Source organism: Stegodyphus dumicola, chromosome 12 (genome assembly GCF_044657685.1).
Source record: "Stegodyphus dumicola isolate Sdum_Otavi_A_Nest chromosome 12, ASM4465768v1".
NCBI lineage: Eukaryota > Metazoa > Arthropoda > Arachnida > Araneae > Eresidae > Stegodyphus > Stegodyphus dumicola.
Genome location: NC_140779.1, coordinates 8,446,476 through 8,460,594, shown reverse-complemented (window position 1 = coordinate 8,460,594; position 14,119 = coordinate 8,446,476). Strand labels below are relative to the sequence as shown.

Below are 14,119 nucleotides of genomic sequence, written 5' to 3'. Positions count from 1 at the left end.
GCAAAAAATAATAAGCCGGATCCAATTAGAAGATTAAGGAATAGCGCAATCTGCAACATTAACTGAAATGCCTTAGAATCAGTAAAGATAATTTTAGCCTAGCTTATACCGTCCGTTATACATTAAACACGCATGCCTAAAGCATACAAAAAAAAAAAAAAGTTTGTGGCTTTGAGGTCCGGATTATAGATCATTTTAGATAATGGACGTCTGGATTACAGACTTTTTACTTATTTCTTCATTCAGACATTCACAGATACCTAATACAAAATTACTATCACCTGGCTCATATTAAAAGGAAAACTGACGTACATGTTATATATAAGAACAATCAATGGAGCAATCAGAGGTCAAGAAATAGTTTAAGGTCAGTGATATTAAAATTCCTCATTTATATAATAATAAATAAATATAAATCAATTAAAAGTATAACAAAATCAGGCACTTACTTCAATAGTTGCAGGTTTTAATTTCGATTTGCAAGCTAACTGTAAACAATCTGTAACTTCTGTCATATTTTCTGAATCAAGTTGCTGATCAATTTGAACCTGCAAAACTAGTGGTAAGGCTAATCTCAAACCATCAACTAATGAATTATGTTTTTGCCGGCTAAGAAGAAAACTGACAAATGTCAACTGATTTAAAGTCATGTCATTTAGACGTGCCCCTATCATTTTTAATACTGCTTGCATTACAAATGTATTGTTACGAATGTTAAGCAGTGCTAGACACTTGTACACAGTGATCAATTCTTGGGGCTCTAAAAACCGAACTGTCCGCATCAGCCGCGTACACAGAGCTTGAAATGTCTTGTTTTGTATCAAACTTTGATGAACAGAAGTATTTTCTGACCTTGAAGGGAAAACAAATACAGGGTATCAATAGTTATAACCAACCAAAGTCATACAGTTTGATTTTTAAAAACAAAAAACATGCATAAAATATTATAGCAATAAATCACTGTCATATGGAAATAAGCAGAGTTTTGAATATGACTCTAGAATAATGCAAATTATGTAACAGTTTCAAATACATATATTGCACCCTCAAACAATATGATGCTGAAGGCTGATTCTACATGCTTTCCTTTTGTGTTCAGGTTAAATCCTATGCCAAGCATAGATAACTTTTGTTATTATTATGCAAAGACTATAGCTTTTGCAAAAATTCAAAGATTCTATAATCTTTGTATAATAATGGCATTAAATTAAAGAAACACTGTCAATTCATAATTTTTTTTGATATTATTGGTGAGTACTATGACAAAACTATTCATTAAAATGTGAAACTGCATCTAAAGTATTAAAAAAAAGTTGTAACCAGTCAGTTACATCACTACTTTCAGTAATTCAGCTTATCTGATTGGTTTATTTAAGAGATGCTCATGAAAATAATTATTTTTTTGTTTTTTGTTGATTGACTTTTTGCTTTGTTTTCTGTTTAATTAGCAAAAGCATGCAAATTTATCTGCCTACACAGAAGAATATGTTCCACTTTTTATTGTAAAGATAAATTTTAGGTACGTGGTACTGCTGAAATACAGTAATATAAATAAGTGAAACTGAATAAATTTACCTTTTGAAATAATGATGAGGAAAAAAGTGCATTTATTCAGTTTTGCTTATTAATTAATACTTTAATAAATTAATTTATGGTACTTATGTATTATCCCAATGACGGGCAAAGTAGCGTGATTTAGCGCCAATTATGGATGACTTACTTCCTTTAGAAATCTGCACTAATGACTGGCTATTGGTGACAATGGATAAGATTTCTGCCAACAGTTGAGAGTCAAAGCTGGCTACAACAGGATTTTGCAGACGGCAATCCTGTCAAAGTTGCGTCAATCATTCATGTTAAATTCAAAAGGACTTGACATCTCTTTATTTAACGATTAATCAGTATTCGACCTGTTTCGTTTTTGTTTTCCATAAAAATGCTTTCGGCGATTTCTGCTACTCTATTAGCTTCTCCTATTTTACTGGGAGTTCTGTTTAGAATGTGTTGAGCACAATCTGCGCTGCTAATATTTCCAATCTGTTATTGTTTTGTGTGCCATATTCAACTGACCATATCGTGTCCATTAATACCCACTTTTTTTTTAAAGATAGCATCCCATAACTTTAATAACAATGCCTTATAATCATTTTTTTACAAAATGCAAGGAAGAAATACAGGAGGAATAGTTAATTTATATCCTTGTTCATAAAAATAAAAAGATAGAGAATATGATCAAAAATCAGCCTAATTTATGTCAAAGAAAAGCACAGATATATAGAGTGTTTTCTTGCGCCACCTTTATCAACAATTGTCGCAAATCGCACTCCGTAGTGACAGTTTTCATGGCCAATGGGATAATACATAAATACCTAATTCGTTAAATCATTAATTTACTATTTTTTCATTAATACATAGTAATTAAATGTATACTTTCATGCATAAATATTAATTTATCAAATACTTCTTACTAATTAATAAAACATCATAAATACTTTTATTAGTTTTTATCTGCTGTTTGTTGTCCAGGGTTAAAGAGAAGGGCTAGCTCATTCCTTTGAGTGAACCCTTGCTGACGCTATTGTCGTTTACTTTCTGTATGTCATATTAAAAATATTCATTTCTTTAAGATGTCTCTTAAAAATAAACAATGGATCAAAGGCCATATATTTTGCACTGTCTAAAGAGAAATATTCTTACTCAATTATTAAAAAAGATTTTTAAAGCATGGTTTTAATATTTCAATATGTAAAATAAGTGACATAATTAATTTGAAAGGAGAAAAAATGTCAAAGTTTACATCTGAGTGGGAAAAGGGCAAAAAGTGCATACCCAGCAAAGGTACTTACAGCTTCTATTAAATCTAAAGTCGCATCTCACGTTTTAAAGAAAAATCCCTCCCCCCAAATAGCTATTGCAAAATCTTTATATCTCTGTAGAAACTGTAAGCAAAATTATAAAATCTAATTTAAAACTAATTAAAAAAATATGATGTTCATCGCCTAATGCAAAAACATGTTTCTCGGAGCAAGACTGTGCAGATTGCTGTATAAAAATTATCTGGCAAGTGAAAAATGGAAATACAAAGTGGCGCAGGGTAATGGGAAATTTCGAAATAACGTCATTTCTGCGAATAAATTCCTAAAACTAGTAATTTATTAACGAAAGTGCATGTATTCAGCATGCCATTTATGTTTCTACAATCAAAATGTCCAAAAGTGTCTCTTTACTTTTTAAATATGACATCAGAAAGATGTGCTCCCATGCGGCGTTCACACTCAAACAGCCTGTTATGAAAACTCTGGAATGCGCGGTGTAGCAAATCTTGGGGAATGGCAGTGATTTCTTTTTCAATGTTCTTCTTCAGGTCATGGATTGTTGCAAGACGTGTACGGTACACCTTGCCTTTAAGATATCCCCACAGGAAGAAGTCGTACACACTAAGATCAGGGGATCCCGCAGGCCATTCAATGTTACCATTACGTGAAATAATACATCTTCCAAACAATTGATGAACTGTTGCCATCGACTGTCGAACAGTGTGAGGCGTGGCTCCGTCGTGCTGCAGATGCATGCTCTTGAACGGAGTGGCGAGGACTTCTCTCAATTGCAGCTCTAACAGCTTCAATGTTCTCTGGCGTACGTACTGCTGGAATGCCACCTGGAGGTTGCTTTTTCAAGGCAGATCCGCTGTTTCTTCAAAATTACGCACCCATGTTGTAATCGCATGCACAGATGGGACACATCCATGACGTCCAAGCTGGTAATGCTGTCGAAATCTATGCGTGGCAGTCACACTATGACCATGTGGTGTCTCTTCATGAGTCATCATTTCTCAAGTTGATTTCGTTTTCAGGAAACAGGTTGGGAGAGCATTAGAATTTCAAATCAAAACTTCAAGATTTTACAGAACATAGAAATTACATTTATTAACGATAAACTTAATGATATAGTATATTACTTCCACCTATAGCGGCCATGAAACATAATCAAGCATCAAATAAATATGACATGCGTCATTCTTCATGTTCAAGCGTCAAGTGGAATATTTTTCATCGGCGCGCATCAAGAGCGCCACCTATCTACCGAAAAGACGGAACACACCATTTTTATAAAACGCTCTCACAGCTACTGCACATTCTGCACCAGTCCAATGATCCATGATTACTAAATGGCAATGTACTCACAATAATTGTGCAAGGTTTCGAACAACTGCCGGCTCTACAGTGCTGCCAAATGTAACGTTCAAAATTTCCCGTTTCCCTGCGCCACACTGTATATAGTTACAGTTGATGAGGCTTGCATACGCTTATGTGACTGCAATAGAAAAAGATCAATTTATTACCGATAAAGAGTAGAAAAAGACTTAATATGTTGGTTCAGAGAAACAAGAAAAGTTTTTCTAACGGTCTTATCGCTATTACTATATTCTCTTATAACGGAAAACTTAAAATAAGGAAAGTAGAAAAAAATGTCAAAATTAATTCAGATCACTACAGAAATATGTTTTAACAGATATTTTTAAAAAGGAAATTCCATTTTTTTATCCAAACAATGTTTAATGTGTTAAATTCCATCAGACTGAACTTATTAGAAGATAAAATTCTAAGGTTTATTTATATACAAATCTTTGCAAAATCACTACAAAAATGTGCAAACACTCTCTGTAAATGATTACAAATTACTGTATAAAACGACATACTGTCTACTTACTTCAAAACATGATGAATATTTTCAAAACATACGACAATATGGTTGCTATTCATTACTTCCAGATGCATATTAGTTAGCTCCAGAATTCTATCGAGTGTTTTGCTTTTGTGTATCTGTTCCAACAAAATATCTAGAATGCAAAAAGTGCTCAAATAAATTTTTTACCTTTAGAGATATTTACATTTTGATTGCTAATATCCATTTATTAAAAAATATTTATGAAATATAATGATATATATATATACATGATGATAATGAAATGACACTAAACACAAAAATTATAGCATACATGCAATAATATGGTCACATAAATAATCTGTTCTAGCAAGTCATGTAAATTTGACCCCTTTTCTGTCCCATTGTTACACTTTTCAGAATTTTTGAAACATAAGTAAAGATCTTTTTAAATAAGGAAGGCAGATAAAAACTTGAAACTTTAGTTCATCATGAGACAAAAAGTTAAAAATAGCTCAAGATAAATTGATAAATAAATTAGATAAGATAAATTGTCCATAACATGTAATGAGTTAAGACAAATTACTAAAACACTCAGAGAGCACAAATTAAATTGCCTAACAGCCTAAGATTTGAATTCTCAACAAATGCTGATTCCAGTGCAGTCTCCTATTTATTTTACTTAAATCCAGGATAAAAGCATAACCGGAGTATTCCAGAAAAACCTGTCCTAAGGGTTCCCAAATGCATATCTTTTGTAATACTTTCAGAATGATACTAGGTAGGTTATATACTGCTAAATGTCACCAATATTAGGCAGTATATTCACCTTGGCAATTGCAAAAATTCAATAGGGAATCATAAACAAAAAAGTAAGTCCACAAAGTTTTAAAACTGAATTCACAGAAAGCAAAAATATAAAGAAGATAAATTATTCATTATTTAACTTTTACCATACATCTCTCAACAAGTTTACAGAGCTTTTCGATTGCAATACAGATGTAAATTTGACCCCTTTTCATAGAATAGACCTTTTTCAGAATTTTTGAAACATAGATTTCACTTCAGAGAACAGAGGCCAGTTTGCAGAGCACAGTGTCTTATTGGTCTGGAATAAGTTATTCATCAACAATTACATTATGCAAAGAAAATTTTATTGCTTCTTCCTGTTCAGTCATTAAATCTATAATGGTAGATATTAGCTGCATAATATCAAATAAATTACACTCAAATTTCTTTGCCAATTTAAGAGAAGCAGGCTGGTTAGTTTGGATTTCAGATGAGGTGCAATTTGTATTTTATGCTTACTTTCATTTAATTTTATTTACTTAATGTTTCCTGGCCAATAATATTATTGTTTGTTTTTGGAAGTGGCAACAAAACAAATATTAGAAATGTAAGTCAAGTAAAAAATATATGCATGTACACTGACTACCAATAAGTATTTGGACAGCTATGCCAATGACGATATCTGCGGTCCTAAGGTATGTCACGGACTCCGCTGGTATATATCGTGAAGGAAACAGCATCGGCTTTAGTCGCATGCAAGATGCCTCGCAGTTCGAAGCTCTCTGATTTCAAGAAAGGTATAATTATCGGGTATCACAAATGTGGCCGATCCTTAAGGGATATATCTAGCGATCTGAAGTACCCAAAATCGACAGTGGCCTATGTGATTAAGAAGTGGAAGGTGAGCGGTGATTGTCGGAATGTGCCCCGAGTCGGCAACGAAACTGGGAGATAGAGACCGACGACTGCTGTCCAGAGAAATTCGGAAGAACCGCACCCAACCGATGGCCCTCATCCGCGAGGAGTTTCAACAGGCATCCGGGAGTATTGTTTCAATGAATACCATCCGTAAGAAAGCACATCTGCTTGGTTTTCATGGTCATGCTGCTGCCCATAAGCCTTTGATCACAAAGTTCAACCGTGCTGCTCAGTTAATGTGGTGCAAGGCACATCGAAACTGGACCATAGATCAGTGGAAACGGGTGCTTTGGAGTGACGAATCAAGGTTCACCCTTTACCATTCGGATGGCAGGGTCTGGGTCTGGCGTCTACCTGGAGAACGTCTCCTGCCAGAATGCACTGTGCCAACAGTCAAGTTTGGCAGAGGTGAAATTATGGTCTGGGGGTGTTTCTCCTGGTATGGGCTGGGATCCTTCGTCTCCATTCATGGTAAGCTCAACTCCGATGCCTACTGCACTATTTTGAATGACAGTGTGCTTCCTACATAGTGGCAATTTTACGGGTTGGACCCGTTTCTTTCAGGACGACAATGCCAGTTGTCATGTTTCGACGTTAACTAAGGCTTGGTATGGTGCCAATGGAATTCATCGAATGGACTGGCCTGCCCAGAGTCCAGACCTGAACTCTATCGAGAACCTCCGAGACGAGTTGCATCGCCGAATTCAGGGGTGCACTACCCGTGCAAAATCGGTGAAGGAACTTCTATGTCTTCTCCAAGATGAGTGGAAGAAAATACCACTAGCTGTCATACAAAGACTTGTGAAGAGTATGCCCCGGAGGGTCCACGTTGTAATTACCTCTCGTGGAGGCTCTACCAACTATTGATTTTGAATAAAGTTAGTTTTTCTTTTCTATCACAGGGCTTATAAAGAATAATTAAGAATAAGAATATTTGATGTTTATATAACAAATGTTTTTATTTAATATCCAAATCTATTTTCAAACATAAATAATACTTTAGAATATGTTAATCAGACAAGATATTAATTAAAATCCCTGAAAACACTAATTTTTGCACTCATTTTTCCAAGCGGCAACAGTCTCACATGCTAGAGATAAAAATCTGCTTTATTTCAAAAAGTGTTGCCTCTGCTCACTTTCAAGTCATAGACTTTGTTGATAAAAATTTGTAAGTTTTACATAATATGAAATAAAAATAGCATTGCCACACTTTAAACATATTATTATATAAGATCATATTCTGACGTTCAAGAAAGCATGTAATTGCATGCATGACATTGTATGTCAAAAATGTTTCATTAATAAGCATTTGAAATAAATAGCAGCTGTTGGCAACTTTTTTTTGTTTCAGGCTAGTATAACTGACATGATATGTTAATGCCACATTAATTCCTTTAAATTTAAATTATGACATCATACATATTAACCTAAAGTATCAAAAGTTTGTGTTTTCTGGTTTGACAATTAAAAAAAAAAATTATTTACAAACTGATTGTTGCTTGGAAAGAATGAATTGATTTCATTGATACTGAAATGTTTCTATACATTTGCTTTGGCAGCAGCCCCCTCATCTGGTGGGCTTGCCTGCTAGTGACAACTATAACAACTACATTATGTGATGTGAAATCTGTGATTAAATCTCATAACAAAACTCTGAACTTATTTCTTTGTCTCCCAATTCATTTTTATAATATTTTAAAAAAAAAATGGCATTCCTGATTTGGAAGATGTTGATAAATGCTCTCTCAGAAAGATATTAAAATATCCAAACCTATTTTAACTATAAAATACCCTAAACAACTAATAATTGACATACAAAAATGTTTTATATATGAATATTAGAACTTTTGATTCAAGGATATGATCAAAGAAGCATGAATGGAATTCTAAACCTGGAAATGCAGTTCTTGTTGGAAGTGATAATATTAACTGCACTGAGTGGCCATTAGCCATTATTACCAAATTACTACCTGAAAAAGGTAACTTAATTAGATTACTGTGATTAAAAACTACAAAAGAACAACTTTTACGTTCCACTCAAAGATACTTTCTATTAGAACTGTCATGAAGTTGATTTGAAGATCTTAAAAGTGACAGAAATGGACAAGCTAGATGATAGAAGTTAAAGGATCCTCAGTGAAAAGCAGCCAAAAAGATGTAAAATCTGCAAAAACCAGGAGTGGATGAGATGTCAAGCCTATCCAAAGAGAGATCTTACAGACTGTATGAACATTCGAACTTTGATTCAGTCATTTTATCTTTCCTTTTAATTTTAAAATTTTGTGTTCATTTTGTATGTGTCCTAGCTTTTGCAAAAATTTGTTTGCACTTAAAGAATAAAGATCTACTTATGAATGTCTCGATAAAATTTTGTAGAAGTTAGTAAAAAAAAAAAAAAAAAAAAAAAAAGAGAACCTTGCCTTGGCAGAGATTTAATATTAAAGGTGATCTTTTTTGCCTAATTTTAAGTTATACTTAATTATTCACAGCACTGGATCAAAAGTAATTCATATCTTTAATTTCTTATAATTTTACTTAACTGATTCTTAAATTTCACTAAATTAATTACACAATTTAATAATAAATTCAACAAGTAAATAAGACCACAATGTAAAATATTCAAATTATCATAAATACAAGATAAAGACCAATGGAAAACATAATACAGAAATTACATTTATCTTGAAAATAAATGACTGCATTTTTGAATTTAAAATAAATACATTCCACTTTCACTATATGAGACATATAATTCTATACCACCACAGCACTTCCCAAGACCTGGAAATAAAAGTAATATTTGAATATCTGGACTTAATTCCTTTTTTAATACCTATAATAATAATCTAACTTTAAAATTTCCTTTTTTCTCTGATCAGTTTATTTATAATAGAATTTCTTCCTTATTTGATTCAGTAAAAGCAAGAGATACCAGTTACAAAGACTATAACTTCACTTCCTTTAATAATACTTTATTTTTAAGGAACACATGCAATGGATACCTCAGATATGAAAGCTTTAATTACCTACAATAACAAAAGCTTGAATACAAAGTTGTAAAAGTAATACAAAGCTTATTGAATACAGAAGCATTCAATAAAATTTACTCTTAATACAAAGCTATTGAAGAATGCTATATACTTCAATACAAAGCTTACTGAATACAGAAGTATTCAATAAAACTGTAAAGAATTTCCTTTATCTTTACCACAAGCATTACAATAACTCTTGACACCCAAACTAAAATGTGGTGGACGATAATTCATCACCACTTGGATTAAGTAGCAATTGGCCTCTTCTCTCCCATCACCTTTTATGTAAGGAAGAATGTATTAAATTTTCCATCTCCTTCCTGTGTAGCTTGGTATTATGAGAAGAAGCACATCTGGCTATTAATCAGGTCTGGACAGAGAGAGAAAACACAGAGAGCACAGCATAGACAAAAAATTACGACATTCAGAAAAAGTGAGCATCAGTAAAAAGCCTGTCATCATAAATCTGTCACATTTTCTTTGTTTCTTGCATCCAAAAAATTTGACTCTGTCATGCAAAAAGATGACTTTCAAACTTCTTGGATCCAATTTACTAATGTCACATACTTCAGTATGTGTTTGATCTATTTACTTATTTAAGAAACTGGATCATGTAAACAGTAAGGTCATGTAACAGTTAAAAGGTAAGGGTGCACACTTAAAAAGTCACAGGTTTCCCATTATTGGGCTAGATCAGGAGTCGACAACCTTGTAGCTGTGGTGTGTCGAACCAATCTCCTAATACGATTCACAGTGCCGCACAGTAGGAAATATTTGAAACAATTCGATTCCTATAACAATGCATGCAGAGTTAGGGAATAAAAGTCAAGAATATAGATTTAGAGTTTAATTATACATTAATTATGCATCATTAAAAGGTTAATCTACCATAAGCAGGGGGAGTGCGAAACTTGGCGAGAGTTTTTATTTGGCACAATTTTTATTTGGTTAGTTTTCCAGCTGTATGTTTTCTTGTGGCAAACATGGAGCTTTATTTCAATGATTGTAATGAATGTGAGTTTAGTGTAGCCAGAAGATTGTTCTTTTAAATTTAACTTTGAAATATTGTATTTATTTTTTAAAGTTTTACAGTTTAATATTTGCAGGAGATTGATCTGTTGTTGGTGGAAGAATGTTTAATTTCAGATAAACTTTAGAATTTAGAACCTGCGGTACTTAGAATAATTTTAAGAAAAGTTTGAGAAGATTAACAATTTGTTTCTGGTAAATTATTCACTTAGGAATTTCATTGGGTGAAGAGACATTTGGTATGTATTATTTTTGTAGTAATTTATTTTCGTAATTTTTAGTTTCATGTTTGTGACTTGATTTTTTGGTAGTTTATTTTAAATTTATGTGTTAGTAGTAATTTATGATTGTGTTATATTTAGCGTCATTTTCGTTTGTCGATGTTAGATTTTATATTAATTTCTTTTTGCAATTGGCAATTGTCAAATGAAATGGCAACGTGAAGTTTGACATCATAAATGAAAAGAGTCCAACTTATCCTGTTTATGGAAGATTAGCCAGCATTTATTAATATAAAATAAAATTTAACTATTCCAACATATATTATATATTATGTATCTTTTAAACACATTTATTAAAATAATTGCAACATAATAACAAAACAAGCTGTGCAAGAGCATTCCCTTCAGTATTTTCATCAAGAGCAATACTAAATGCAGCAGTTTTCTTGTAATCTAAAATTCTGCTTTGCTGTTACATTTTCTGCTACTTCAGTTATTCGTCTTTCAATAGTTCATTACAAAGATGATATTTCTTCAATTTGAGGTAATATTGTTTGTAGATCTGGTAAATCACTTAATGATATTTCAACACTTTTTTTAAATGCGTCCTTTAATATATTTGCCATCTGTGAAAGCTCTGCCTTTGGAACTACACAATGAGCAATTGCGAAACTATGTTCGTTGCTTTAAGTTTGGTTCCATTTGTTAGACAAAAAATGTAACTTGTTTCTTATATCTAGAGGGAGCTCTTTTTATAACTTCAAATTTCTCATTGGGATTCTGAGACATGGACTGATGGTTAGTTTGAAAATGTCTTTGTATACTTAACGTGTGACATAAAACACGATTCTTTTTATGTACAAATACATATTCATTCGTCCAAGAGTCTTGAAAACTGAGAACATCAGGCTTGCTTTTCTTAGTGGACATTTAATTAAATATGTAGGTATGAACTGTCACAATAATTAAAAAACAAAATACAAGCTTTCACAATAAAACTAAGAACATGTCATAAAGTTAAAAGTAACTTTATAGTGTACGACACCATCGATTAAAACGATAACTCGATACTCATGTATCGGTGCGATGAATCGAACGAAAAGCGAGAAAATGTGAGATGGGTTGCTGCAGAGAGCAGAGACAAGGTGATATATCTGTATGTCATAACTTTGTAGAGTGCCATTGAGAATTGTACTGTGTGCCAAATCTAGCATACATGTCACAGGTTGCCTATGCCTGGTCTAGATATTGCTATTTTCTATTGAAGGTGTCATAATTTTTAAATGGGTATTTGCTTTACATAAGTATTCAAATAAGAATGATCTATGACACTGGTATAAGTGAATCAGAAGCTATGTTTAGTAAACTTCGAATAAAATTTTTAAAAAAATCGGAAAGGTTACAGATTTTCCAAAGGGGTGCTTTCTTTTTTACAATTTTGTGTGTTACCTTTATTTAGCAAATATCATGTTCTTTGCAATTAAATCATAAACTTCAGTTCAAGAGCAATATTGCAAAATAATTTTTAAATGAGCATATCTTTAGAATTTTCAATACACAATCTTGCATGCTGGAGATAAAAATGTTTTTTCTGTACAACGTTGCCATGGCTCGCTTTGAAATCCTTGAGTTTGTTAATCAAAAATTCGTTAAAGTTTTACAAAATATAAAATCGATAATAAAACAAATTTCAAATTTGGGCTTCTAGATGCCCATATTCATAGGAGGATTACGTTATTCAAAACTGGATGGTTCTAGGTATCCTTGTTTTATCACAATGCGAGAAATTTTTACAGATTCTTCATTATTTAATTTCTTTAAATATAATACAGGGCAATAATATTTGGTGGCAACAATTTGAAAAGTGAAAAAACACTTGTAATGAATTAACACAAAATGCCAAAATGAAATTAATAGTCCCTCTGGAGAAATTGTCCATTTGGACTAAAAAATTGAAATAATTCAGTTATTTAATTTTAAAACATTTTAAAAATAAGCATGAATACTGTACCTGTATCATGGTTATGTGCTTTGCTAACAGCTGTTGGCATGTGAGGAAATGGTAGATCTTTATCACGAGCTGAACACAAAACTTTCACTGTGTTAGTATGGAATGCATTTATGCGATAAGTGCAACAAAATGACCGGCCACATTTCAGCAGGCAGACAGTTCTTCTCAACATAATGAAGTTTTAACTATATGTGAAAGAAAATATATATATTAATGTATTATGTTTATTTTGAAAGAAGTCCAAAATTAATATGTCACTTTTAAATTAAAGCTTAAAATCCAAACTTGACAGTTTGTTTCATTGGATTCTGTATAAACAGTAAAAAGTTATCTACTTTTATTAAACTTAATCATTCGATATCAATTAGGAATTTTCATAAGGAAATTTCACTAAACCTTGAAAAATTTTATAAAATTTACTATCAGTAATTAAAAAAATAAATTTTAACTATTACTTTAAATCAAGATACCACATGAAATATGCAATAAATCTGTCAGAACAAGTAAATAAGGAAATACACATATGAGACAAATTATTAAATATAAACAAATTTATATTTTAAGATACTATAGAAATTGATACAAATATAATCTGAAGTTTTGAAATGTGGGAATAAAAAATAAAATTAAAACAAAACAAAAACATGAATATGAATAAAATGGGTACTTTTCCGTTTCGCCAGCACAAATCTCGCCAAGCAGACTTTATTGGCGACAACATATAGTATACACATAAAAAATATTTAAAAAATTTTAGTTCCAAGAATTTTTTATTTTGAAGGCATAAACATTTTAATATCGCTTAAAATTTTATAAAAAGCCAATAAATAAAGAAAATAAATTTGTAAAAAGACATTCATTTAAGAATTTACTATGCTTTCATGGTTCAACATCCTGATTCGCCAGTTCATATCACGTGACCCCAAGCGATCTCATCTCAAGCAAACTACTCTACAAAAATCTAATGCTCTCAGTAATTATCTACATTAATTTCAAGTTCAATCTTCATTTGGAACACAAGGTTAAATGCAAGAAATATTTCAATTCGTACCAATAGCTTACTCAGAAATTACGTAAAACCGCAGTGCTTTACTTCGCTAATGCATTCTCATTAGAATGGATGAATTTAACCCTTGACTTTACCTTTTCTATATTTTCGGCTTCGGGTAAGTACTGTGATTGCATCCTAATTGACTTAATTACCGAAAATGGCCTTAGACATAAAACTGTACTATCTGATAAAATTCTATTATATGCCAGTATTGAAAGAAACAATCAATCTGATAAGAAAAAGCTGCGACTTGTTTTGAAAATGAGGCGTATAAGGTTACCAGCGAGAATATTCCGTTTGGCATCGGTTGTACCATTATTGGCGACTTTATCGCTTGCGCCGGAAAAACGGAAAAGTACCATAAAATGTTAATTTTCTAGGCATATTTTATAACACAACA

At 32.0% G+C, this 14,119-nt stretch overlaps 1 protein-coding gene across 2 annotated transcripts in view; it reads right to left on the bottom strand.

The window, feature by feature from the left end:
- Positions 1 to 14,119, bottom strand: part of LOC118189231 (FAST kinase domain-containing protein 2, mitochondrial-like) — a 65,913-nt gene that overhangs the window by 43,735 nt on the left and 8,059 nt on the right. For both annotated transcript variants that reach the window (XM_085827455.1, XM_035359807.2), the window contains exons 2-4: positions 12,669 to 12,853; positions 4,711 to 4,840; positions 450 to 852 (exon numbers count right to left, since the gene is read on the bottom strand). In XM_085827455.1, the coding sequence (XP_085683581.1) occupies positions 450 to 852; positions 4,711 to 4,840; positions 12,669 to 12,840 (705 nt within the window). In that variant the 5' untranslated portion in view covers positions 12,841 to 12,853. The remainder of the gene's footprint in view (positions 1 to 449; positions 853 to 4,710; positions 4,841 to 12,668; positions 12,854 to 14,119) is intronic.